The sequence below is a fragment of the Anguilla rostrata genome, chromosome 4 (assembly GCF_018555375.3).
Source record: "Anguilla rostrata isolate EN2019 chromosome 4, ASM1855537v3, whole genome shotgun sequence".
Classification (NCBI taxonomy): Eukaryota; Metazoa; Chordata; class Actinopteri; order Anguilliformes; family Anguillidae; genus Anguilla; species Anguilla rostrata.
This window is the reverse complement of record NC_057936.1, coordinates 60,389,887-60,416,476: the sequence shown is the minus strand read 5'-3', so window position 1 is coordinate 60,416,476 and position 26,590 is coordinate 60,389,887. Positions and strand designations below refer to the sequence as shown.

At 49.3% G+C, this 26,590-nt stretch overlaps 1 protein-coding gene across 1 annotated transcript in view; it reads right to left on the bottom strand.

Annotated features, from left to right (window-relative positions):
* The window catches only part of cubn (cubilin (intrinsic factor-cobalamin receptor)), a 69,237-nt gene that overhangs the window by 13,100 nt on the left and 29,547 nt on the right, over nucleotides 1-26,590 (bottom strand). The window contains exons 28-51 of the mRNA XM_064334135.1: nucleotides 25,266-25,425; nucleotides 21,644-21,825; nucleotides 19,212-19,386; nucleotides 18,811-18,992; nucleotides 17,684-17,840; nucleotides 17,018-17,134; nucleotides 15,003-15,116; nucleotides 10,258-10,386; nucleotides 9,573-9,705; nucleotides 9,021-9,226; nucleotides 8,509-8,690; nucleotides 7,262-7,454; nucleotides 6,551-6,748; nucleotides 6,251-6,397; nucleotides 5,531-5,721; nucleotides 4,807-4,975; nucleotides 4,237-4,411; nucleotides 3,761-3,939; nucleotides 3,282-3,491; nucleotides 2,562-2,702; nucleotides 2,117-2,298; nucleotides 1,625-1,796; nucleotides 1,004-1,207; nucleotides 453-602 (exon numbers count right to left, since the gene is read on the bottom strand). Of these exons, the coding sequence (XP_064190205.1) occupies nucleotides 453-602; nucleotides 1,004-1,207; nucleotides 1,625-1,796; nucleotides 2,117-2,298; nucleotides 2,562-2,702; nucleotides 3,282-3,491; nucleotides 3,761-3,939; nucleotides 4,237-4,411; nucleotides 4,807-4,975; nucleotides 5,531-5,721; nucleotides 6,251-6,397; nucleotides 6,551-6,748; nucleotides 7,262-7,454; nucleotides 8,509-8,690; nucleotides 9,021-9,226; nucleotides 9,573-9,705; nucleotides 10,258-10,386; nucleotides 15,003-15,116; nucleotides 17,018-17,134; nucleotides 17,684-17,840; nucleotides 18,811-18,992; nucleotides 19,212-19,386; nucleotides 21,644-21,825; nucleotides 25,266-25,425 (4,048 nt within the window). The remainder of the gene's footprint in view (nucleotides 1-452; nucleotides 603-1,003; nucleotides 1,208-1,624; nucleotides 1,797-2,116; nucleotides 2,299-2,561; nucleotides 2,703-3,281; nucleotides 3,492-3,760; nucleotides 3,940-4,236; nucleotides 4,412-4,806; nucleotides 4,976-5,530; nucleotides 5,722-6,250; nucleotides 6,398-6,550; nucleotides 6,749-7,261; nucleotides 7,455-8,508; nucleotides 8,691-9,020; nucleotides 9,227-9,572; nucleotides 9,706-10,257; nucleotides 10,387-15,002; nucleotides 15,117-17,017; nucleotides 17,135-17,683; nucleotides 17,841-18,810; nucleotides 18,993-19,211; nucleotides 19,387-21,643; nucleotides 21,826-25,265; nucleotides 25,426-26,590) is intronic.

Sequence of the window (26,590 nt, the reverse complement as noted above, 5' to 3'; positions counted from 1 at the left end):
ACCCCAAAGAGAGGACCCACCAAACCCCCACACTCTGCGGATGTTCCGTTAAGGTAAGGGTTCCCAAAATTTTAGAACCCATGACCCCGTTTAGTCTTCTGCAGAGGGCAGATATTATAGTTTTTACCTCCGACTGCCTCCACTTACTCTCTTACATACTCATCCTTTGGATTCACACCCAGGTCATTTCATCTGGTAATCGGTTGTTTAAAAGTTATTTATTTATTTGTCCACAGAGGACCTCCTCCCCCTTTTTTTGTTACAGCGATCTTCAAACAGACAAACAGCCAACCAGACGCAGAGCCACACAGTAAAAATGTAAAAACGCAGTTTAGCGAAACTGGAGAGCAGAAACGATTCGCCGTTTCCACGTCTTCATCCAGATTTCCGACACCCATCTCGTCCTGAGTGACAGGTGTCAGTCAGGTTACCATGGCGCCGCCCTCACTCACCGGTGAAGCTGTACTTGGCCTTGAAGCCGAGGTCTCGGACAGCCTGGTCGGACAGGAAGTTCACCCAGAGCTCGGAGGTGAACACCACCACAGGGATCGACGGCCTGGTCTGGCCACAGAACCGGGCCAGAAGCTCCCCGTCAGAGTCACCTGCAGGACAGACAGACAGACAGACGGACAAACAGGCAGACAGGCAGGCAGGCAGGCAGGCAGACAGGCAGACAGGCAGGCAGGCAGGCAGACAGATATATAGGCAGACAGACCGGCAGATATGTAGGCAAGCAGACAGACAGACACGCAGGTAGGCAGGCAAGCAGGCAGACAGACAGACAGACAGTCAGACAGACAGGCAGACAAACAGACAGGTCATTCAAAGCAAATATACTTTTTCTGAAGGGGTCATAAACAAGTGATTGATTTTGGAATGTACAATATTCCAGAATATCATCCACATTTTGAAGTTTTAAGTGCGTCCAGACAAAGCCCCCCCAGTGTAAAGTGATGTTAGTGGTGGCCCCCCCAGCAGCGCCCCCTGGTGGCCGCTCGCTCACCCATGCGCAGCTCGATGTAGTCCCACTCGCAGGTCTGGTGGTGCTCCAGGTGAAGGTCTTCGATGATCACCACGATGGAAGAGTTGACGTGGCCAGGGTTCCGGATCAGCCACTCGCAGTTCAGATTGTTGCTGTAGTTGCCGAGGCCGTAGCCGGGCGAGGTGAAGTTCCCGCCCTCGGGGTCGTCAAGGATACCACCACACTCTGTGGGGGGCATGACCAGGTGGGGGTGGGGGTGGGGGACATGGAAGTATTAATAGGATGAGGGAAGATGACTCCCTATAAAAGTCATCAACTGAGTTTAAGAAAAGGTCTTTGTTACAGCAGCTGTGGCATCTCAGATTGAAATCTTAAATCCAGAGTTTGAGGACAAGATGGATCTGTTCAGCCAGCTCATAACTGCTATGGAAACAGCCGTTCATTAATTTGCTATTGTTATTCTGACGTAGACTGTGTAGTCTTTGCTGAGTAGCATTAATAAGTGAAACGTTTCTTTAAATGAAAACTCATTGCTCTTGTTTCAATGTTAGCCGAGGTTAAGGCTGCGATCCCGCCACTATGGGGGCGGAGCCACGGGGGCGGAGTTATGGGGACGGAGCCATGGGGGCGGAGCTGTCTCACCCGCCGCCTCATCGGAGGAGTAGTCCGCGGTGAAGCCCCCGTTGGAGACGGAGGCGTCGGTGGAGAAGACCACGGTCATGGTGTTCCCTGTGGACCGCACCTGCGTGCCGGCGCTGACCGTGCCGCAGAAGCGCTGCAGGTGAGGGGCGTTGGGCGCCAGGCCGTTTATCACCTGAGGGAACAGGCCCGTCACCATCACAACCTGGCTCCGCCTCGCTGTCGCCATGACAACCACCGCATCTGACAGCACTGGACCAAGAGCAACTGGACTTGCTCTTCAGCACGGGGTACACGCACACACACACACTCACTCACACATACGCACACACACACACACACACACACACGCATACACACACACACACTCTTAAGTATACTATTCTGAGTGTGTGGTGAGCCTAATGGGGCTGTGACACAGGCCCCCACCCCCGTGGTCCTGGCTCAACACGGATGAAGGAAACCACAGAGGAAGAAAAGGGGCGGGGCTCTCACGTCCACATAGTCGTAGAGGCAGCGGCCGTGGTCCTCCAGCCGCAGGTCGTTGATGGTGAGGGTGACGCGGCGGCCGTGCGGGACGCTGATCCTCCAGTGGCACACCCTGCTGTGGGGGTACAGGTTGGGGTAGTTCGGGGAGGAGATGGTCCCAAAGGCTGCGTTCAGGTCACCTCCACACTCTGAGAGATGGACGGAGGGAGGAGACAGAGAAAGAGAAAGAGTGTGTGAGAGAGAGTGAGGGAGAGAGAGAGAGAGATAGGGAGAATGAGAGCAAAAGAAGGGGAGAGGGAGAGAGGGAGAGGGGAAGGGAGAGAGAGACAGGCAGAGAGAGAGATGGAGGCAGAAACAACCCTAAAGTCAAAGGAGACAACATGAGGGGCGGGATCACGTGGGTGGAGCCGGGGGGAGGGGGCGTGGTCAGAGAGGGCGTGGCCACACCCACCTTCAACGCTGGCCATGAAGGACAAGCTGAAGCCACCAGCGTTGCCGCTGCTGTCGCTGACGAACTTGACGTAGGCAAAGCTGTCTCCGGTATCCATGGGTAAGGGCATTGTCGTGCCGCAGTGCTTGCCTAGAAGACGACCTGAGGCCATGGAACAGGGGAGAGGAATTATGGGAAATGGACAAGGTCAGTATGAGACTGCAGGGCCTAAATTCCACAGACCCACAAGATTTTTATATGGATAGTCTCTGCTAATACATGGGACCATAATAACAACTTTTTGGAATTCAACTGAAGACATAGCCAACAAGCACATACATTTCTTGTCTATCTAGACCAGTGGTGCCCAATCAGAGGGCGGAGAGTATGCAAATTTTCAATTCAACCAATCATAGCACCTGCTGACTTCGCTGATTAGTTCCCTTCACTCTGGTTGAAGGTGTGTTAATTAGTAAAGTTAGCAGGTCTAGTGACTGGTTGGAATGATATCCTGGATACTCCCCACCCTCTATTGCACATGATAGGGTACCACTGATCTAGATATCTATCTATTGACTAACCTGTCTGTCGGTCTGTCTGTCGGTCTGTCTGTCGGTCTGTCTGTACGTCGGTCGGTCTGTCCGTATGTCTGTCGATCTGTCTGTCTGTCTGTCTGTCTGTGTGTCTATCAGTCTGTCTGTTTAAAACTGTAACGGAAGTGAGGGCGCCCCCTGTGTTCACCTGAGGCGTTGTACTCTCGGATCTCCACGTAGTCGCTGGCGCAGTCGGCGGAGTTCTGCAGGTTGAGGGCGGAGTAGGCGAGGGTCAGGTAGTGGCCCGTAGGCCCCTCCAGGTACCACTCGCAGTTGGACCCGTCCGGGTAGTTGGCGTCTGGGTACCCCGGGCTGTGGATGGTGCCGCTTTGTCCCGTGTAGGTGCCCCCACACGTGGCTGAAAAGCGGGGATGGGGGGAGGGGGAGGGGGAGGGGGCGGGTTAACAGAGAGGAAACAGTGTCCTTCGCAAATGTCTACAGGAAGTGTGGGCAAAACCGCGTGTCAGTCAAAATCTGTTGCGTGCTTTTCTTTTACATGTGTACCCGTTTAGACTGTATATAAACATCAACCCCACAAACTGGGACCCCAGTTTGGGATAAGCCCCTCGCTTGCAGCGTGTTACGTAACCGCGCATTGGCGGTTTGGCACGGCGCCCTCTAGCTCACCGATGGAGAACTTGGCCTTGAAGCCGCGGTGCGTGACGCTGTGGTCGGTACGGAAACGGACCATCATGACGCTGCCGGCGGAACGCTGGGTGGAGGGCCGCTGGGTTCCGCAGAACCGGCCAATCACGTTGCCGTCCGAAGAGGCTCCGTTGCGCAGCTCCAGGTAGTCATAGGGACAGCTGAGGGAGATGGGAAATATGAGCGCAGTGCATGATGGGAAATGGGCCCGACTCGGACGCATGCGCTGACGCTAGCTGCTAGCTATCAGGTATCAGGACCATCACCGGGTCTTTTAAAACATAGATCTAGCTGGATATATACTGGAGCAATGCAGGTTAAGTACCATGCTCAAGGGTACAACGGCAGTGTCCTACCGGGGAATCGAACCTGCAACCTTTAGGTTACAAGACCAACTCCTAAGCCATTATACTACACTGCCGCCCAGTGTATTCAGGTGCGCAGGTATCCTTTCTTACCTGTTTGACGGCTCGATGTAGAATTCATCCTCGAAGTCGAGCTGCACTGCCTCCCCGTTGGGCACAGTGAGCACCCAGACACAGTCAATGTTCTGGGGGTAGTTATTGGGGTAGTTGGGGGACATGATGTACGCTGGTGGGTCTGAGTCCCTCAGCTCAATGGCACCCCCACAGGCTGCAGGAGGTCATAACAACAAGTGCATAACTTTCAAAGGTGCCGACAAATTCTAGAGATGGTCCTGATGGCTGTTGCACTAATTTGAGTTATACTAATGTTATAAACACATTTCCATACTGAAATTGCACTGTGATAGCATTGCATTATACTTACTGCAGACTTCACTCTGTTATATTCATTTCTGCAGTATTACTGTTGTTATACAAACTTATACAACACTATATAATGATATATTTCTATATAGTAGCAGTGTACAATAGTTATAGTAGTCTGAAGGTTGCTTTGCTCTTTTGAGTAATACTCAAATTATAACCATGTTAAAACACCTTTATTACTGTGTAATAGCTACACCTTATTAGCTATGTATTACAGTTTAATAAGCCTGAGCTCACCCTGGCTGTGTGCTTCGAAGGTGAGCTTGAAGCCGCTGCTCTCGTTGGAGTCGTCGGAGACGAAATGCACGTACAGCTGGTTGTCGGTGGTCTGCGTGACGGAGGGGGGGCTCGCCCCACAGAGACGGCCCCCCAGGGAAGGGGCGGAGGCGTCAGGTCCGTTCCTCAACTGGAAGGAAAAGGGGGTGGGCACAGCGACAATCACCGAAATTGCTCCATCGTCATTACCTTCCTCACAGAGCTACAGTATATTTGTGGGCCCCGAACACCGTTGTAAGTCTGAGGGTCTATTTTCAAGAATCAATGTTGTACATTAACATAACATAACATAATGTTGCATGGCATACAAAACAATAACATAGCATAGCATAGCATAGCATAGCATAACATAACACAACATAGCATAGCTTAGCATAGCATAGCATAGCACAACATAACATAGCATAGCACAGCATAGCATAGCATAGCATAGCATAGCATAGCATAACATAACAATATAAATGTAAAATGTAAATTCTGTGCAAAATGTTGTTTGAGTCGCTCTTGATAAAAGCATCACCTAATTGCCTGTAATGTAATGTAATGGGTACCTAGTGCTCACCTTTTACCTAAAAACTACATATTCTCTGGTACCGTAACAAGCCTGGTCCTGAAAAGCCCCAAAGTTCCTGCCTCTGCTACCCCAGCTGGGGCATGTTTCTGCAGGACGGGGGTCGCTCGTTACCTCCAGGTAGTCTCCGGAACTGCAGGCGGTGCCGAACCCCTGGACCTGGAAGGGGGTCTGGAAGGTGACCGTCACGCGGAACCCGGGGGTCACCATCACCTTCCAGCTGCAGTCCAGCCTGGGGGCGTAGTTCTCCGGGTATTTCGGGGAGCTGATCACCCCCCTGTCGGCGTGGAAGAGCCCGCCACAGCCTGCCGCCAATCGGAGGTCAGAGGTCAGTCTGACTTCGAGCACTCGATCTCTCGATGTGAAACTCGTCATTTTGACTACGCTCGAAAATAGAGCAAGGCCCTGTCGGTTATGTTCAGCTTCTCACTTTGGCAACTAACACCTTGCGTAGTGTGAACTAAACATCACTTTACCAACCAAGCTCCCTGCTCTGTTAATTGAACATATTGATTGGCAAGTATATTCAGAGCCATAGCAACTCAATTTGGCACTTTGTCAATGAAACTCACTGCTCTGTCAACTAAACTTATGGATCTGGCAACTAAATGAACCCCCACAGTGACTAACCACTCATTTAATCCACAAAGGCCATGGCTCTGTCACCTAAAGTGATCGATCAGTCAATTAAACTGAAAGAGTGAAGGTTTTGACCACGGCAGATATTTGAAGCTGTATGTTTGGAGTGGCGAGGGAGGATGTTTGGGGTGAGGTTTTCGGGGGGTGGGTGTTCATGCGGGGGTGGGGGGGGTGGGGGGGGTGGGGGAGGTGTACCTTTAGAGTACGAGGCGTTGAAGCCACGCCCGCTGACGCTGCCGTCAGAGGAGAAGCGGAGGAACATGGAGTCGCCAGAGGAGTGGAGCGGACCGGGTAACTCTCTCCCACAGACATTAGCCAGCAGGGGGGACAGGTTAGTCTCACCTGCGCAAAACACACACACACACACACAAACACACGCATGCATGCACGTTGCACACACACGCACACAAAAGAACCAAAGACTGTGAGTAAACACTGGTGAAGAAAAGTAGGATGGACGGAAGAGAGGAGGATGAGTAAAGACGAGGCTCTTACCATCCCTGACGACCAGGCCGTCGTAGTAGCAGGTGGGATCGTCCTCGATGTCGACGGAGAGCACGTTGAGCTCCACGGTGGAGTCAGGCGAGCGGATCACCCAGGTGCACTCCAGGTAGGCCTCATAGTTCTCCGGCCAGCCAGGTGAGAAGAGGAACATGGGCGTGTCTCCAGGCATGAGCACGCCCCCACAGGCTCCTGTACACACACACACACTACACACATACACACACACACACACACACACACATCCACACATACACACATACACACATACACATTGTGCACGCGTGTACACACCACGCATGCATGCCAGCATCACACACATATGCGCGCACACACACACACACACACACACAGACACAAATACATTATTATGTTTGATGGAAGTTTTCCAACATAGTGAGTCAACGTGATGTAAAGCAGCCCACAAGCAACTCTTACAAGCTCAAATCAAACAGAAAGGCCCTTTGTCCTTAATGGTGACTGGAAAATAAAGTGCTACTTTTTTACACAGTTTGGAAAGTGCAATTTTTAATAACTGCCAAAATTGGCAGACTGTGTTAGTGATGAAAAAAAAAAACATTAACACTTAACCGTGAGTGAAAGTTAAGGACAGATATCGATATAATTCAGGGCAAGGTCTGTTTCGCAAGTGAACGGATAGCTAGGGAACGATCACCAGAGGATTCTGGGAAGACGGGTACGGACCTGGCGCGATGGTGGGCAGCGGCCCAGAGCTCTGAACCGCGGCCCACTCCAGCAGGAAACCCCGGCCGCCCACGATGGTGTCCGACTGGAACTCGATGGTGACCGTGCTGCCCGAGCTGTGGACCGCGTGGGGGGGCGCCAGGCCGCAGAACGTCCCGAGAGGGTAGGCGTGGACGTTGGGCCCGTCAAACAGCTGGAAGCACAGAGCTGGTCACCGGTGTAACTACAGTACAATGCATCACTTTACATATCACAGCATAAGGCATTACACCACTTGACATGTCACGACATTGCATTACACCACTTGACATGTCACGACATTGACATTACGCCACCTGACATGTCATGACATTGCATTACACCACTTCACATATTCTCACACATTTGGTACTTGAAGCACTACATTCTCAACCTCCCACTTGCACCTACTATGGCATTTAACATTACTTATAAGTAAGTTACATTGTAATGGATGCTTTCGGTCCAGGCAACAGCATGTGCGATTGTATGTGTGTGAGCTGTGTGTATGTGCCTGTGGGTGTGTGTGAGTGCATGTGTGTGTGTTTGCGTATGTGTGTGTGTGTGTGTGTGTGTGTGTGAGTGTGTGTGCTTGTGTGTGCAAAACCAGTTACTGCCAGAGGACAGTGAAGTATGCCAACAGTCATGATGCCGTGGAATTCTTTACCCACAGTGTTCTTATACAGTTTCCTCGTAACCATGCCAACGGAGTGTACAAACGGACGAGGCTGTACAGCCTCTGATGAGTCATTTCTGCGGCAGATTAAAACCATACACACCCTCTGATCACCCGGGACCACGTGAATTCCCTTTTAAAATGACACGGCTATTCTCCATTTAATTCTCTTCTTTTTCCTGTACCAGGGCCAAATGACGCTGGTGATAAAGGCAGTGCTCATACGATCATGGAGAAAAGTCTAAATTAAGAATGCAGTGATTAATGGGGCAGTGATTTCTCAAAAATATTTTAACTCTTTAGTTGCCGGTAAAGGTTGAAAAAAGCCTACAGATCCATGAAAGAGTTATTTAAAAATTATGTGTATGATAAAAAAGATTATTATTTTCAAAATGTGTAAGTTACTGCATTACCATTTAAAGTGGTAGAAAGCATTTCAAGTAATCATTTGACCCGGGACTGGTCTGATCACATGACCAGGAAGGATCACATGATCACGGCACTGCAGTCCCATGAGCTCTCAAATGGAGGAGGGGCTGGGAGCTCCACCCACCTTCAGGTTGTCATAGTAGCAGTCGTACAGGTCCTCGATGTCCATTTCCAGGAAGCGGATGCGGATGAAGTAACCGCCGGCGACCGTGATGGTCCAGCGGTAATCTGCGTTGTTGGGGTAAGTCCTCGGCCAAAGAGGGGATGCGATCTGCCCCGACTCACCCGTGATCTCGTTACCGTACACTGGAGAGAGACAGAGAGAGATAAAGAGAGAGAGAGAGAGAGAGAGAGAGAGAGAGAGGCATAAATATCTCAACAGGTTTATAACAGCCCAAACTGCTGAGCTATTTATAAAGGACATGAAATAAAATATTTTCCTTTATTTTAAGGTGAAAACAGAGCTCATTCGTAACATCAAGGACCACTTTTCCCTCTTAAAAAAATTAAATCAATAATCAATTTTTATTTGTATGTACATTGATATAATACTGTTGGAGTCCATTTAACACTAGCAGAGTTATTTTTTTCGCTTTAATTTAACCGTAGGGGCGATGTCGCTGTGGGCTGACTCACAGTGAGAGAACGTGGCCCTGAAGCCGGCGCCGCTCACAGAGCCGTCGGAGACGAATCTGGCCCACAGCACGTGCCCCACCAGAGAGGTGTAGTTGGTGGGTAGGGAGGAGCCGCAGAACCGGCCCACCAGGTGGCCCGTGGAGTTCCCCTCCCGAACCTCCAGGAAGTCACTGCTGCACCCAGAGCTGGGCTGCAGCTGGAACGTGCTGTCGTCATGAAAGCAGAGGAAGCCAAAAAAAAAAAAAAAAAATGAGAAGGAAAAGAGATGATGATTTTTCCAGGGTGACGGAACTTGATACCTGTATCCTGAAAACTATTTACTACGTCTTCTGAAGTACACACGGAAATGTGCACGAACACACAGACAGCACCCGATCAAATACACATTTCAAACATTTATGCTCTTATTAAACTTTAAATCGCTCTTTCCCACTGGCAATTTTTAACGAACATGTGGCCAGAGGCCAGAGTCATCAGAGCACAGATAACTTGAACCGTGACGCTAACAAGAAGTAGAGTTCGAGGCGGTTGCCGATGGCGACCCATACTCACATGAAGGAGAGTTGGAGGCGGTTGCCCGGGGAACTGGTCATGGTCCAGACGCACTCCACGTTGGGGGGGTATGCTCCTGGGAAGTTTGGGCTGTTGAAGGCACCGGACTCCATGTGCAGGTCTCCCCCGCAACCTGGAGGAACCAGAGGGGGGCGGTTAGGCGGTTAATCATTTAGAAAGGAACCGTCCTCATGGTTGAGAAACTGCAGCCTATGAGATGATATTCCACCCAGTTCACAAACAAGAGCGGTCCAGATGAGATTATTTCTATATAAATTAAAAAAGTCATTACATGATCAAATGTTCAGTGTTAAATCAATGTTCAGAGTATATTTGGTAACAATTTACTTGAACCCTTTGACCTAAGGTTGACATAACACATAACAAAACAGCTGTCAGAAGACAGTATAACAGGTTTTACGGGCTGTGATTGGCTCGGTTCCCGGGCTGTGATTAGTTTGGTTCTCGGGCTCTGATAGGCTCAGTTCCTGGGCTGTGATTGGCTCAGTTCCCGGGCTGTGATTGGCTTGGTTCCCGGGCTGTGATTGGCTCGGTTCCCGGGCTGTGATTGGCTTGGTTTCTGGGCTGTGATTGGCTCGGTTCCCGGGCTGTGATTGGCTCGGTTCCCGGGCTGTGATTGGCTCGGTTTCTGGGCTGTGATTGGCTCGGTTCCCAGGGGCGGTACCTGAGGTGGAGGCGGAGTACGTGGCCCGGAAGCCCTTCTCAGAGAAGCCGTGGTTGGAGATGAATTTGACGACCAGCGCGTCGCTGTAGGAGGTGATGGGGTGGGGGACCTCGTCCCCGCAGTACCGGCCTGAAAAAAAGAGCCAAAATTTACCACAAACACTCACACATACCCCCAAGATTTACCACAAACACCTGCATATACCCCCAAATTTACCACAAACACCTTTGCACTGTACAGGTGGCAGACCCAGGTCAAATATATACTTAAAATACTTTCACTCTTTAGACTGCCGGTTCCGGTGCGCCGTGGAAAGGCTGCACTGACAATGGCTCCGCAACCAACTCGTAGCTATTTGTTTACTATCTTGTTAACTATTATTTTTATTGTTTTTATCTTTGCACATACTGCACTGTCGCTCATACAGTATGATCGACAAGCACTTTTGGGAGTTCGTTCGGCACTGGACACGAACTTTTTTTCAACTTACCGGAGTACGTGCTGCGACCCCTTTGTCCTGCCGCCGCCGTGTTTACCAATACGCCGACGAAGGAGAAAGAAAAGAGGCAAACGTGCCGGTATCCTATGCAGATCTCGGACGAGACACTGCAACCCGCCGTTACCGAGCATTTTACTGGCAAATGTTCAATCACTTGATAACAAAATGGACGATCTACACGCACGGATTAACTTCCAGCGGACATTGCAAACTGCTGCGTGCTGGCGTTCACTGAGACCTGGCTAGACCCTGCGGTGCCTGACTCGGCTGCTACTCCGGCTGGATTTTCCATCTACCGGCAGGACAGAACTACGGAGTCAGGTAAACGCAGAGGCGGAGGGGTGTGCATTATGGTTAACTCTCGCTGGGGTACGGATGTAGCAGTACTCGCTAAACACTGCTCACCAAACCTGGAGCTCTTAACTATAAAAGTCCGTCCCTTCTACCTCCCTCGGGAATTCAGCTCCGCTATAATCACAGCCGTCTATATACCCCCGCTGGCGGATAAAACGCGCGTGCTAGAAGACCTTTACGGAGTAATTAATGGACTAGAGAATGCTCACCCTGAGGCAGCTTCTATTGTTGTTGGCGATTTCAATAGGGTTAATATGAGGAAAGCTTTGCCTAAATATCACCAGCACATTGACTTTCCTACCCGTGGTGACCAGACTCTCGACCATTGTTATACTCAAATACGGGACAGCTATAAACCCCTCCCCGCCCTGCCTTTGGTAAGGCGGATCACACCTCCATTCTTCTCCTCCCAACCTACAAACAACGACTAAAACAGGAAAACCGGTTTTTCGGGCAGTCCAACGCTGGAGTGAGGAATCCATTGCCACCCTCCAGGACTGTTTTGAAACCACAGACTGGCAGATGTTCTGTGTTGCAGCTGATGGGGACATTGATGAATACACAGACTCTGTCTCAGCCTACATCTCCAAGTGCATTGATGATGTCATCCCGAAAATCAATGTCAGGATCTTCCCCAATCAGAAGCCCTGGGTTAATGGTGATGTCCATGCAAAGCTCAGAGCACGGTCCTCTGCCCATAGCTCTGGGGACCTGGAGGCCTTGAGGAAGTCCAGATATGACCTACGGAAAGCCATCAGAGACGCCAAAAGAGCCTACAGGGACAAGTTGGAGTCTGATTACCACAGTTCCGACCCAAGACGCATGTGGTATGGACTGCGTTCCATCACAGACTACAAAGGGAGAAATAGCAGTGATGCCCAGCCCGCCGCCTCTCTTCCGGACGAGCTCAACATCTTCTATGCACGGTTTGAGGCAAGCAACGCCATCCCTACTGTAAGGCTAGATGAGGACCAGGACGACTGCACTCTGTCCCTATCTACGGCTGACGTGAGGAGAGCTTTTAAAAAAGTTAACCCTCGGAAGTCACCAGGGCCAGATGGCATTCCAGGCCGTGTCCTCAGCGCGTGTGCCGACCAGCTAGCGGAGGTATTCACCGCTATATTCAACCTCTCCTGAACCAGTCTGCAGTCCCCACCTGCTTCAAACAGACCATCATTGTTCCTGTACCTAAGAAACCTGCCATCTCCTGCTGGAATGACTACCGCCCTGTAGCACTGACCTCCATCATCATGAAGTGCTTCGAGCGGCTAGTCAGGACCCACATCTGCTCCCTTCTTCCTGACACCTTGGACCCCTCCATTCGCATACCGCCCCAACAGATCTACAGACGACGCCATCGCACTGACAGTGCACACCGCCCTCTCCCACCTGGATAAAGGAGACACCTATGTGAGGATGCTGTTTATAGACTACAGCTCAGCATTCAACACAATTGTGCCTGCTAAGCTCGTTCCCAAGCTCAGGAACCTGGGTCTGAACACCTCCCTCTGCAACTGGATCCTGGACTTCCTGACGGGCAGACCCCAGGTGGTGAGAATGGGTAACCTCACCTCTTCTGCACTGACCCTGAGCACCGGAGCCCCTCAGGGCTGCTTACTCAGTCCCCCCCGTACGCCCTGTTCACGCACGACTGTGTGGCCACACGCAGTTCCAATGCCATCTTCAAGTTTGCAGACGACACCACCATCCTGGGTCTCATCTCCAACAACGATGAGACCGCCTACAGAGAGGAGGTCAGTGTCTTGGCAACATGGTGCCAGGACAATAACCTCTCCCTCAACGTCTGCAAGACTAAGGAGATGATCGTGGACTTCAGGAAGCGACAGGGGGGGGTCACGCCCCATTCACATCGACGGAGCTGAAGTGGAGAGAGTCTCCTGCTTCAAGTTCCTCGGTGTGGTCATAAATGATAACCTCACCTGGTCCAGGCAATCAGACGCAGCAGTGAAAACTGCCCAAAGCGCCTATACTTCCTGAGGAGACTCAAGAAGTTTGGAATGTCTGCTAAGACCCTCATCAATTTCTACAGGTGCACCATCGAGAGCATCCTCACTGGCTGCATTACTGCCTGGTACGGCAGCTGCTCCGCTGCTGACCACAAAGCCCTCCAGAGGGTGGTGAAGACAGCGGAGCGCATCATTGGCTGCCACCTCCCATCTGTGCGAGGCATCTACCACACACGATGCCTCAGGAAAGCACAGAAAATCATAACAGACTTCAGCCACCCAGGCTATGGTCTGTTCTCACTGCTGCCGTCTGGCAGACGCTTCCGGAGCATCCGGGCACGGACGACCAGACTCACAAACAGTTTTTTCCCTCAGGCCATCAGGCTTCTCAACCAGCAACATAAATCCCTGGGATCACATTGATCACATGTCCTCCTGTGTATGCTATGTACGTTCAATGTACAATCTTATGCACATATCCATCAGCACTCCTGCACTTTATATATGGTTAATATTTAAATATTTAATACTCCTATTCCCACTGTCCATATCCCCCATCTGTACAGGCTGGTACTTATTTGCTGTTAATATTTAACACTTTGTTTAATATTATGTGTATTTTTATTATGTGTGATATTTCTTTGATATATTTTAGATATTTTCGATATTTTGCTTTTGCTTCTACGTAGTTGCTGCCTGCCATGTCACAAGAATTTCTTTGCTCAGAATGACCTGTGTTATACTGTGCACTTGACAAATAAAAAACACTTTGACACTTTGACACTTTGACTTTGACAGCAGTAATATTCCTGCAGGTTACTATAAAGAAAATACATTCAGAACAAAATTCTTTTGTTATTTGATTGTTCCTTTTCAGAAATTGGCAGATGTGTTATAAAATTTCATGGCCATCTGAAGCATTTGAAGCGCACATTTGAGCCAAGTCTGCCAAACGCTCTGTGTATTTGTACCAAGTGCTGCCAGCCACTGGCCACAAGTCCACTGAGATTCTCCATCTGGATTTCAGACACATTAACCAGCTCCGGCAGCAGCCCCATCACAGACGGCCAACTGTCTGAGTGAGCGTTCACCGCACCGTTGCATTGTGGGAGAAGAGAAACAGCGAGCGGGGGAACAATGGGAGAGACGTGCGATTTGGTACTGCCGGAGAGGACGACAGACTCCGGGTTACAGCTGCCATGGAAACGGCAAGCCTTTGTAATGGGGGTTCAGAGAAGCTCATTGGGACATCTGTTTACAACTCTGCGGGGCGTGTTTCAAAGAAGAGAAACCTGTCTGCATTACACCTGTACAGCATGTTTACTGACAGAGAGAAACCTGTCTGCATTACACCTGTACAGCATGTTTACTGACAGAGAGAAGCCTGTCTGCATTACACCTGTACAGCATGTTTACTGACAGAGAGAAACCTGTCTGCATTACACCTGCACAGCATGTTTACTGACAGAGAGAAACCTGTCTGCATTACACCTGTACAGCATGTTTACTGACAGAGAGAAACCTGTCTGTATTACACCTGTACAGCATGTTTACTGACAGAGAGAAACCTCTCTGCATTATTATTCTGTGACATAAATACCATGTGAGATCTGTCTAGGCTACAACTGTACAGCATCTATCTGACTAAGAAGCATGTCTGCATTATACATGTACAGTATATGTTCTGAGTGAGAGAAATGTGGAGAAACCTGTCTGAATTACACCTGTACAGCATCTTTACTGACGGAGAGAAACCTGTCTGCATTACACCTGTACAGCAGCTTTTCTGACTGAGAGAAACCCGTCTGAATTGCACCTGTACCACAGCTGTTCTGACTGAGAGAAACCTGTCTGAATTGCACCTGTACCGCAGCTGTTCTGACTGAGAGAAACCTGCCCGCGACTCTGCACCCTGCAGTGCTCACCAACTGAAGGGGCCTGGTAGTTGTCTCCATCCAGGATTTCCACGAAGTCGGAGGAGCAGTTGCCGTTGCGATTCTCCACGTTGAAGTCGGTGAAGGACAGGGTCACGTGGTTGACTGTGCGAGGGGGGGGGGGGGGAGGCAGAGGACAGGTTAGTCTGTTGTGTGTGTGTTAGTAAAACGGCTGCAATTTTTTCATTATACAGTGAGAAAACAAACGTCATGGTTGCCTCACTATATTCTCAACACGCTACAGGTGATCTGGTACAGAGGTTGCAGGTTTACACTCCACGAGGGAACCCACTGCTTTAACCTAAGAACCTAACTGTTAGGTAATGTGGTAAGGACTGAAAGTGATTTTAACTGCACCTCAAGTAGAGATAAAGATTTTTATAGCTATCAGATATTCTAACGATAATGTCGGCAGTGCCACGTCCAAACGGACTCCCGGGGACACATGCAGGTTTCTGATAACTTATCTTTCTAAACTCTTTTTTTAAAATTTTTTATAAGAGTTCACCTAGGACAAAAGCATGAGGGAGTTTTCAGACAGAACAGTGCGGGGACCGTCTGTCGGGAGCACACTGAAAGCCCGAAGCCAATGTCTGAAGAGACCGCTGGGAGCCACAGCGTAAATATGTGTGTGAGAGTACAGCGGGAGGAATTCCGGAATGTCTGCGTGGGATCGGAATTGCGACCGGAGGATGGCCAGCTCTCCTGCAGTCCTGTGTACTTACACACAGTGACATCACCTCTGCTCTGCGTCCTTTTGTACGGGGCAGTTTGACCCTTTTAATGCACAAGGTCACAAATACGCGATTAGAAGGTTCTAATCGGTAACTGAACATTCCAATGCCGATGTAACAATCACTACTGGTAATTGAAAGCAGACTGAGTTCCAGAACACTGAGTTTCTAAAAAAACATACTCTTCAAAGGGTTAAAATAGTGGTCGTTTTTTAAAAACAGCCTAAATGAAGTTACGGGTCAACAAATGTAAATGTGAGTCAATTTGAGATCATGCCTCAGAAAATGAGAATCAAAAGGAAAAAATAAAATCCCTTTGGTCTGTCTGCAATTAGCCAACATACAGTATGAAGTTGCATTTATGATCAATAAAATGTTTTTATTTAATAGTTTATAGTTATGGGCTCTCTTCTGGGAGACCTCAGCAGATAAGCAACATAAAAACAAAAAAACCCTTCAGAAGAAAAGGGTTCCTTAGCTTGTCTCCGTAGAACCCATTTTAGTTCTTTATGGAACCCTCTGTGGTAGGTGTGAAAGGTGTGAAAGCTCCCAGACTGAAATATTTAGCCCGACAAAAAACCCTCTGAACTGGACAGGGTTCCACCATGGAGTCATAGAGGAGCCTTTTGGAACCCTATCTTCTGAAAGTGTCCACTCATCACTGAATGAGGTTCACAGACAAAAAACCTTGATCTATGCTTTTAAATTACGGATTCCTTTCACAGTTCATGGCATTTACAACTGGAAATAGAGCAAAACAGAATGCCTTTGTCCGAACGGAACACCAGGCATGCCATATGCATTCCATGCGAACAATGGTCAGATTCAAGACCACAAAGGGGTGGTCATCAAAAACAGACAGACGCCTGACCCAGTAAAAACAGCAGCATTCGATTCATTTATATCCAGGAGAATAGTTTAAAAAGCAGGAATCTCCAGTCAGGAGAATTTAAGCCAAGCCAGACCAAGTTTTATAGCAGGGATTAAAAATTCAGGATACTGTGTAATTAAGCCTAGTTCAGCCCGACAGTGGGAATCACTAAGGAAACCATTGGCCAAGCTAGATGAAGTCTAACGGCAAAAATGTCCATTCACAAAAGTCCAGACCAGCACAACACCAATAATCTCAAGTCAGGAGAGACTAGGCTCCGCGTTGCGCAATACAACAGTGGAACCTCTGTTCAGAAGAACGTAGACCAGGCCTGAATTACAGTAGTGTAACACAGTGGACTCTGTTTTCAGCAGACTGGAGGAGGCCATTATGTCACATACATGGCTCCTGAGCCTTGATGATCCAGCTGCAGTTCTGATTGGGCGGGTAGGTGTACGGGTAACGGGGTGACGCGATGGCTCCGCCCACATCGTCGCTGACAATGGTAGCTCCACAAGCTGAAAAACAGGCAAAGACATCAAAAATATAACTGAGTACGTGTTTTAAAAAAATAGATAAATAAATGGAGATACAAGGTTTTTGCACAGTGCTGGTGATACATAGTGTGAAATTTGACTGGTGGTGGCATAAACATTGATGGAATGGGACTGCTGTCGTAGTTTCAATATAGCAACTTGTTATGAAGTCACGTTTTTAATGCACATAACAGTTTCAAAATAATGAAACTGCATTTTTTGGTCCCCAGGGGGGCGGAGAACTAAGACTAAGCGGTGTGGGGACCCTCCTCTTGGACCCACCTTTGGAGAAGCAGGTGCTGAGCACCATGTCATGTGACACAGGACCCACCTTCTGCACTCAGCACCATGTCATGTGACACAGGACCCACCTTCAGCACTCAATGCTGTGTCATGTGACACGGGACCCACCTTCAGCACTCAGTGCTGTGTCATGTGACATGGGACCCACCTTCAGCACTCAGTGCTGTGTCATGTGACATGGGACCCACCTTCAGCACTCAGTGCTGTGTCATGTGACATGGGACCCACCTTCGGAGAAGCGGGCGCTGAAGCCCTTGTGGTTACGGCTGGAGTCGGAGCGGAAGCGCACGTAGATGCTTCTCTGCGTGGAGGTGATGGGGTCGGGCCGGCTGAAACCGCACACCCGTCCAAGGAGAGGAGAGTCCTGACTGGGGCCATCGTACACCTGGGGAGGGTGGGGAGGGGGGGGGAGAGAGAGAGAGAGACAGGGCGAGAGAAAACGATAAATGTGAGAGAACACAATGGGATTGCACAGCCTCTCCTCGTAACGGTCAATCCTGACGTTTAACCCAAATATAAACTCCAACCGCAGAAGACGGTGGGGAGGGGGGGTGATGAGAGAGTGACTCAGTGAGAGAAAGAGAGAAGGAAGAATGGAACCACATATTTCCTGGAGTACTGGGGAAGGCTGACTAGACTGGTGTGCGTGTGTGTGTGTTTGTGTGTGTGTGTTGGAGCGTGGCGGGGGGTGGTGGAGGGTGGCAAAGCTGGGACAGGCACAGATTAACTAAGAGTGGAAAAACACTCCAACAATGAGATGGAAAAAAACACATCATTTTCCATGCTGAGCCCCAGCTCAGGACTGTGGTAGTCACCAGGTCTCTACCCTGTTGAAAATTACACCTTAAACCTGGTCAAACAGGTTTAAGCTGTGTTTTTCATACTTGATTGAGCTGATTTTAGCTGATTGACCAGCAATCCACTGACTTACCAGCCGATAGTCAACTAGTCCATCAATTTGGTCACCAGCTTACTCTTCCTGTTTAACCAGCTTTAACCAGCTTTGTCCAGCAACAGGCCAGCTATGACCAGCTAGAAGTGTCAAAAACAGTTTATACTATCTTAGAATCCCAGCTGATCATAGCTGGGTTTTTAAGATATTTTGTTGATGAGGGGTACACTGGGGTTTGAGAGAGTCTGGTCGATGAGGTTGTGTTTGTTTGTGGTAGATGGGGGTGGTATATGGCAGATATACTTCGTGCTTGGTAGACTGAAGGAAATGTAGCTAATTAGGGCATGTTTAGGATCGGGGGGTGGGGAGTTTAGCAAGGTGGAAGAGCAGTACAACGTTTAGGGAACTGGGCTTGTAACTAAGAAGTTGCAGGTTTGAATCTCGGAGGAGAGGGAGGACGCACAGCCACGTAGTCCCACAAACAGGAGGAGTGAGGCTCGATCTCCAGCAGGGTGAAGTTGAAGAGGACGCGATGGCCATCGTCCACATTTATCACCCAGGAGCAGTCCACGTTGTTGGGGTAGTTATTGGGGTAACCCGGGGAATGGATCTCTCCGCTGGGGGCCGTGACAATACCCCCACAGCCTGCAGGAGGGGAGGGAGGGGAGGGAGGGAAAGACAGAGAGAGAGAGAGAGAGGAAGAGGCTAAATGTGTCACTTCAGTAAAAGATAAAGGAAATGACAGGAAGTTAAAAGTTTAAAAGCAGAGTATCTGAAGTTGGGTTCAGAAGACAAAAAACATCAAAATGTGTTTTCCTTCTTACTTTTTTTTTTGGGGGGGGGGGACTTTTGACCCACGCTTACCTCCCTGGACTTCCTGCCAGCTGGCGTTGAAGCCCCGCCCACTGATGTAGGCGTCGCTTTTGAAGCGCACCGTCACCAGGTTCCCCGTGCTGGACACGTGGAGGGGGCTGCTGGGGGGGCGCGTGGTGCACAGCTGGGCCAAGCGGGGGGCCAAAAGGTCGGGACCCCCGTACACCTGCGGAGAGAGCACACAGGCAACCCTGAGGCATGCTGGGAAGGGAGGTGACCAGAGCAGTGCAGTAATTCATATTCTATTAAGCATTAACAACATTCTCATATGCTAATCTATACTTTTATTTCAGAGCTCTAATTAATACTTCATTAAAAAAATTAATAATAGCATCATATAGAAACCAGCTGTGTTGTTCCAGAGTAGTGAAGTAATTAATGTCTCACTAAACATTAATAATGGCATCGTATGTTAATCTGCAGCATTACTTGGTTTTCATAAACTATGCATGAAAATGAGAAGGAAGTGCTGAGATTAGAAGGGTTTTGGTTCATAGGAATATAAATTTTATCATGTCAGTCAGGAACTGAAAAATTGGGGTGTGTGTAAGAAAGCAAATGTGTGGTTGCGTGTGTGTGTGTGTGTGTGTGTGAGTGTGTGTATGTGTGTGTGAGTGTGTGTGTGTGTGTGAGTGTGTGTATGTGCGTGTGTGTGTGTGTGTGTGTGTGTGTGTGTGTGTGTGTGTGTGTGTGTGAGTGTGTGTGTGGTGAATAAGAGGGTTTCCACAGTAAGAAACACGAGGAGCATGCTGGCAGTCAGGGCAGAAGTGGATGATGATCACATGACAGGGGAAGTGAAACCCTGGGACAGGCCAGGGCGTGGCATGGCTCCACAGCCCCCAGGATGGAGGCGTGCCCCTGGAGCTCTAGGGGGGGGGGTCCACTGTTTCGGGGCTGGGGGGGGGGGGGGGTGAAGAGGGGGATGAATAAATCGCCCCCCTAAGCTGTGATTCGCCCTTCATTTCTGCCCCAGTGGCTCCATTGACTTTTACAGTGGAAGTCAGCATTCCACAGGACTGAGCAACCCCATGCCAGCTGTGTGTGTGCGTGTGTGTGTGTGTGTGTGTGTGTGTGTGTGTGTTACTGCCAAAGATGAAAAACAACTCGCAAAGTAGCTTCTCCACCCACCAAACAGACAAACACACACACACACACACAAGCACACACACACACGCGCGCGCACACGCGCGTTGAATGAGGACAATATCCTTTATCTTTTTCCTGCTCTCCAGTAATCGTTTCCTGCCATCATTGTCTGCCATACCGCGGGCCTGCAGCCAATCAAACGCCAGGAATCCTTTTCCAGAGGTGCCATTTTATTTTGACTCACCACAGTCACTGTTCAATAGGATACCACGTCAGTGGAAATGAGCCAGGGCTCCATATCAGGCCCGACAAAACAAAAGGCTGCTTTATTTTCAGAGAAGAACCCTTTCTTTATTCTCTACAGTGTGTCCTGTGTGGCCAAGCCAGTCTCTCCAGCTACTGAACGCCCTCCCAGATCAGCCCTTATCCTCGGTGGCATCAGTGCCACCTGGGAGAGTTAGCCTGTTAATACCTTCATGTACTGTATACTCGGCGCCTTATTTTATGTTACATGTATCTACACGTATGTACAGTATGCATGCACCGTCACTGTGTCTTTCGCCAAGGCACTTAACCTGAACAGCTTCAGTATGTATCTAGCTTTACAAATGGATGTTCAAAAGTCGCGCTGCATAAGAGTTCCTGATAAATGGCGGCAGTACAATGTACAGCACGTGTGTTCTGAGAGACCTTTTCAGTGGACTAGCTCACGCCCAGTTTCCAGGCACTGCACTGCTAATGTATGGCTGCCTGAGAAACTGGCCACAGTGGACGGAGGAAGCAAAGAGGAAGTTGACACAGAGCAGCCGCCGGGGCTGGTGCCACATCCTCTTCCTGCAGGATCCGTAGACGAGGTGGGACAACAGAATGGCCTTCTGACTCTGTCGCCAGGCAACATGTCAGTCAATGTTTACACCAAGAACACAGCAGCTGACGGGGAGGTGATGCAATTTTCCCAGAATGCTCGGCTAACGGGGCGGCGGGTGAGCCTGGGCGTAGCGGACACAGCGAGGGTCACGTAATCAATTCCGAATAAGTTGCGCCAACACGACGGTCTGATCCCACGTGTGTCACGAAATAAAGATCCTCTCCTCTCCAAAAAAAAGAACTGTTCTACAAGCATTGGAGAGAGAGAGAGAGAGAGAGAGAGAGGGTTCCAGATGTGCACATAAGCGCTGAACATTTGCTTCACCGTAAATCTAAATTGTCAGATAATTTACAAGCTAAGCAGTCACTTGATTTATTCTGATTTATTCTTTTTGTGTGTGTGTATGTGTCTGTGTGAGACAGAGAGAGAGAGAGAGAGAAAAGGAGAAACAGAGACAGCTGTGCGTTACCTCCAGCAGATCATAGGAGCAGTCGGGATGGTACTCCACATCAAACTCATGGATGGTGATCTGGATGCTGGTGCCCAGGCCGGTCTGTAGGTACCAGAGGCACTCGCGGTTTGCGGGGTACCTGTCGGGGTAACCGGGGCTGTTGAAGGATCCGCTGGGCCCAGAGAGATCGCCGCCACAACCTGCGGGGGGCGACACAGAGTCAGAGGGCTAAATCTCAAGACCAGAGGAACAACAAAGTCACGTGTGACACATAAGATTTAAAAAAAATAGCTAACTGAAAAAAAGTGATCGAAATCACATCATTGAAACAAAACCTGCCTCTGAGTCATTTCAGACTAAATCATCACCCTCTATCATAGGTGCAAACAATGCTTGAGTTCTAGAACACTGACATAGAACTTTTGGGGGGGGGGGGGGAGAAAAAAAACATTCCAAAAAAACACCTACTCTTCAAAGGGTTAACGATGACAATGATTCATTTTGAGTGAGGACTGAGGAAGCCCCGCACAGCCCTGAGAGCTCCGCCCTACAGCAGGGCGGCTGCTTTTGAGTCCTCCGTCAGAAAGGGGCGTTGCGTCAGCCAGTCGGGACACACTGGCCCTCGCTGTTCTCCAACATCAATGAAACCCTTTTTGGAGTTAAATTAAATAACACGGATAGAAACTGTCCTTCGTCAGGAGCAGAGAGACAGTGTGCTGCTGTACTGTAGATTGATGGGACACACACATGTGACAATAAGTCAGTTGTGATAAAGAAAAAAACCGCCTTAGCTCCCCCATTGATGTGCCTTGAGGCAAGAGAAATCCATCTGATTGTCTGATGGACCGTATCACATAAACACTGGAGAGACAGGGGGGTTCAACCCGAGGTCATTACACACACAAACACACACAAACACACACACACACACACACACACGCACACGCACACACACACACACAAGCTGTGCTAAAAGAACACACGTTGGGTTATGTAACTAAAGAACAGACTCTGTTTTCCCCCAAACCCACAGTACAGCCCCCCCCTCCTCGCAGCTCAAGATCAGTGAAATCCCAATCCTCCTGGACGTCCCATTCGCTGGACACCAAAAAGGGGCGGATTTAATGTCTCAAGCGCCCACACGCTTTTTTCATTCAGCTGCTCAGAATCTGGTGTGATTAAAATCAAACTGCCTTTAAAAACAAACCCCCCCGTGGTTCAACTCCCTGCTCCCTAAAACCGTCAGAGGCAGAAACAGCAAACGCTGCAGGCCTTCACAGATATTACATTTCCTGGCCTGGTTCCTTTACTGAGGAGGGCTATCGAACCCACATCAGCACTCTCCGCACAGGCACAGCTGATCCTGCTGACAGCGCCCCCTGTGGTGAGTGGCAGAACTGCAGCTGTGTACGTTTACTGTATACACAGAGGGACTCAGGAGGCCTGCAGTGCAGGATGTAGGACTCTGACTGACCGCTGTGCCGTAAGAGGGACTCAAACCCATGACGTCCGCAGCCACAGAGAGAGACAGCAAGGAAGAGATAGAGTGCAGAGGGAGAGGGAGAGCGGGAGGGAGAGAAGGAGAGAGAGAGAGGGAGGGAGGGAGAGAGGGAGGGAGAGAGAGATAGAAAGGGAGGGAGGGAGAGAGGAAGAGTGAGAGAGAGACAGCGTGAGAGAAAGAGAGAGAGAAATGCAGAAACACAGTAAGACTGTCCCACCCAGACATGCAGTCTGAAGCCCGCAGTGCCTCTTGTAGTGTCATAGCCACCCCACCCACCCCCCGCCCCCGCTCCCGCAGCCTCGCTCTAAAGCCCCACCCTCAAGCCCTGCCCACCCATCATTAGCAAAAATAGCCGCAGCCCCACCCAAGGACTGAGAGAAGGGCCAGGATGAGTCACTCCCCCTCTGTCTCAGTCAACAAAAAAATAACTGGCAAGTTTTGACACTAGTGGTTAACCCAACATTGTGAGACAATGGGTACTGTTCACAAAAAAAACACCTACTGCTGGTGTTCTAAATAGGCACGCAAAAAAAAAAAACAACAAAAAAAAAGCAGGGAATCCCTTCTCTCCTATGATTGTGCAGTAGTTTGTAGACAGTCCCTAATTATTCCAATCACTCCACTGCACTCCATTGTAGTTTTGTAATTCAATTGTTGTTTGCAGACACTCCCTGCTGTTTCAGTTGCTCCAGCTACGACATCTGCAACCAATCACCGTGGGGTTGGTTACAGTCAGCGGCTCACGATTAACTGAACGCAAACAAAGCTTGAGGTATGATGCAGGAATGAATGGGGTAAATAAATTTAAGGGGTGGGGGGGGGGGGTTCTAAATCACCCCAACCACATCCTCGAGTCCCAGTGAATCAGAGACTGTGACACATTTTTCCACAGCGGCATGCTGGAAGGCCTGACAACCTGAAGACCAGAGACCCTTTCCCTCTAAAAGGTCACAGATCTGACCCCCCCTGCAAATTCTGGTGTGAAGAAAAACGAAAGGGAACGGAGTAAAAGTCCCGCCAGTCTGCTGACTGGTTGCCAGGGGAAACGATAAACAAACAGAGAAGCGGTGAAAATAAAGAGGGAGGAACCAGAGAGGAAAAGAAACAGAGAGAGAGCGAGAAAGAGAGGAGAGAGAGAGAGTGAGTGAGAGAGAGAGAGAGAGAGTGAGATTTTAAAAACCCTTTTATTGGGACATTGTTTAACCACAGAAATTACTGTACAAAACAAAAATAATATACAAGCAACAGAAAGAGAAAAACCAATTAACAAACTAACCACAGGCAGAAAAGAGAGAAATAGCTAGAGAAAAGAGAGAGAGAGGGATAGGAAGAGAGAGAGAGAGGAGAGTGAGAAGAGAGAGAGAGAGAGAGAGAGAGAGAGAGAGAGAGAGCTATTCGCTCGGATGGGATTAGCACATGACCGTTGTCCCGGCTAACCAAATTGAACCCCCCCTTCCGGCGTGTGCCGTTCCTCCTCCTGTCTGGAGAAGCAACCTTGAAAAATTAAGCGTTACGGTGAAGAGAAAAGCTAGCACTTAAATTTAAAATGTTACTCATTACATATTAAATTATAATATACTATTAAAATATTCCAGCGCTTCACAATATATGGGCAAATATCCAAAATACATGGGTGTGAATGCATTTTGGTGGTGTATTTTTTCAAAAAGTCCACATATTTACATAATACTGGAATATATTCCCTTACCATAGGGGTAAGAAAAGAACAGGTTTGACTGAATCCAGGCCTTACATGCAGAAGTGTCATGCTCTTACCTCCCCCCCCCCGCCCCCCACCACACACACACACAGATGGAATTGTTTACCCTTTCCATGTTTCCATGGGAACAACTGGTTAATTACATCCAGAGTTGCCTAGGGTGATGTCATGGAACATCTTTCTTTGGGACAGTGCAGATCCCCCGTACACAGATGTGAAATCACCATCACCATCATCATCATCATCATCATTATTATTGTCGTCATCGAACTCTGTTCATACAGTATTGTATCTACAGCACCTCAAAAGACAGCACGACTCAATTCCAAGCTATTGGCAAATAGTGACTGGATTAAGTGGCATAGCCTGCGGTCAGCTCCTGGGTTCCTGGTCACGAGTTCTGGTTCCGGTTCGCTTACCGTTCTGGTACCAGAGCATCTGGAAGCCCGAGAGTGCGGTAGAGTAGTCGGACCGGAACACCACGTGCAGGGTGGAGCCGGTGGTGGTGTTGGGCGGAGGGGGCGTGTTCCCGCAGAAAGAGCCAATCAGAGGGGCCTGCTCGTTCGGCCCGTCGTGCAGCTGAAACCAGAGAAGAAGAGAGGATGCGGTGAAGCAGTCGGAGGGCCGGACTCTCTGGAGGACTGAAGGTCCAGCTGCTGCATCATCACAATACCAGGACTGTCCTCGTAATGTTTGAAACAAACAAAAAAAGTTTTTGTTGTTCACCGTTTTGGTTATTCAACATGTGGTCTCCCTCCTTTGGCCATCGCTTTCGAGCTGGCCATGACACACTTCACACTCAACAGAAGTTAACAATAATTTAGCACTAATGAAAAAATCAAAATTTATATGGTTTCAGTTGGAAATTAAACTGAGTATCGTAAAACAAAATGACTGTAAGTAATGGCGGAGCGGAAAATTCAAGCCACTGTCATTAGGTAAGAAAGGCACTTCTGTTGTATTCATGAGGTGCAATAAACAAAACAAAAATCCAATAAACTACAAGATTTAAAAAATGCAACAAAAAAAGGCAGCAGTCTGGATTATACCAGTAATTTCCATCTCAAGTGTTAGTGACGACATTTTGACTCTGCAGAGTTCAGTCTCTGCCAACTGGTGAAAGAAGCTGTGAAGTTCTGACAAAAACGAGGTGCTGTTATGGAAAGTGGAAATAGTGTGTAAGTGTGAGTGTGTGTGTGTGTGTGCGTCTTGTGAGGACGTGTTGCTATTGCTGCAGCTCTCATGGCCTGAGTGCAGAAGGACCTCTCAGAGGAGGTGACAGAAACACAAGGAGACCCGTCATCTGCGCTGGACGTGTGAGTGCAGCCGACTCTGGCAGGTCTGGTGCACCAGAACCCTGTTCAGCGCTCTGCTAGTCTGGTCTGGTACACCAGAACCCTGCTCAGTGCTCTGCTAGTCTGGTCTGGTGCACCAGAACCCTGTTCAGCGCTCTGCTAGTCTGGTCTGGTGCACCAGAACCCCGCTCAGCTCTCTGTTGGTCTGGTCTGGTACGGTACAACAGAACTCCGCTCAGCGCTCTGCTGGTCTGGTCTGGTACACCAGAACCCCACTCAGTGCTCTGCTGGTCTGGTCTGGTACACCAGAACCCCACTCAGTGATCTGCTGGTCTGGTCTGGTACACCAGAACCCCGCTCAGCACTCTGTTGGTCTGGTCTGGTACACCAGAACCCTGCTGTCTAGGATTGACAAGTCCAATACTGACCAACATGTTGATTCTGAGATT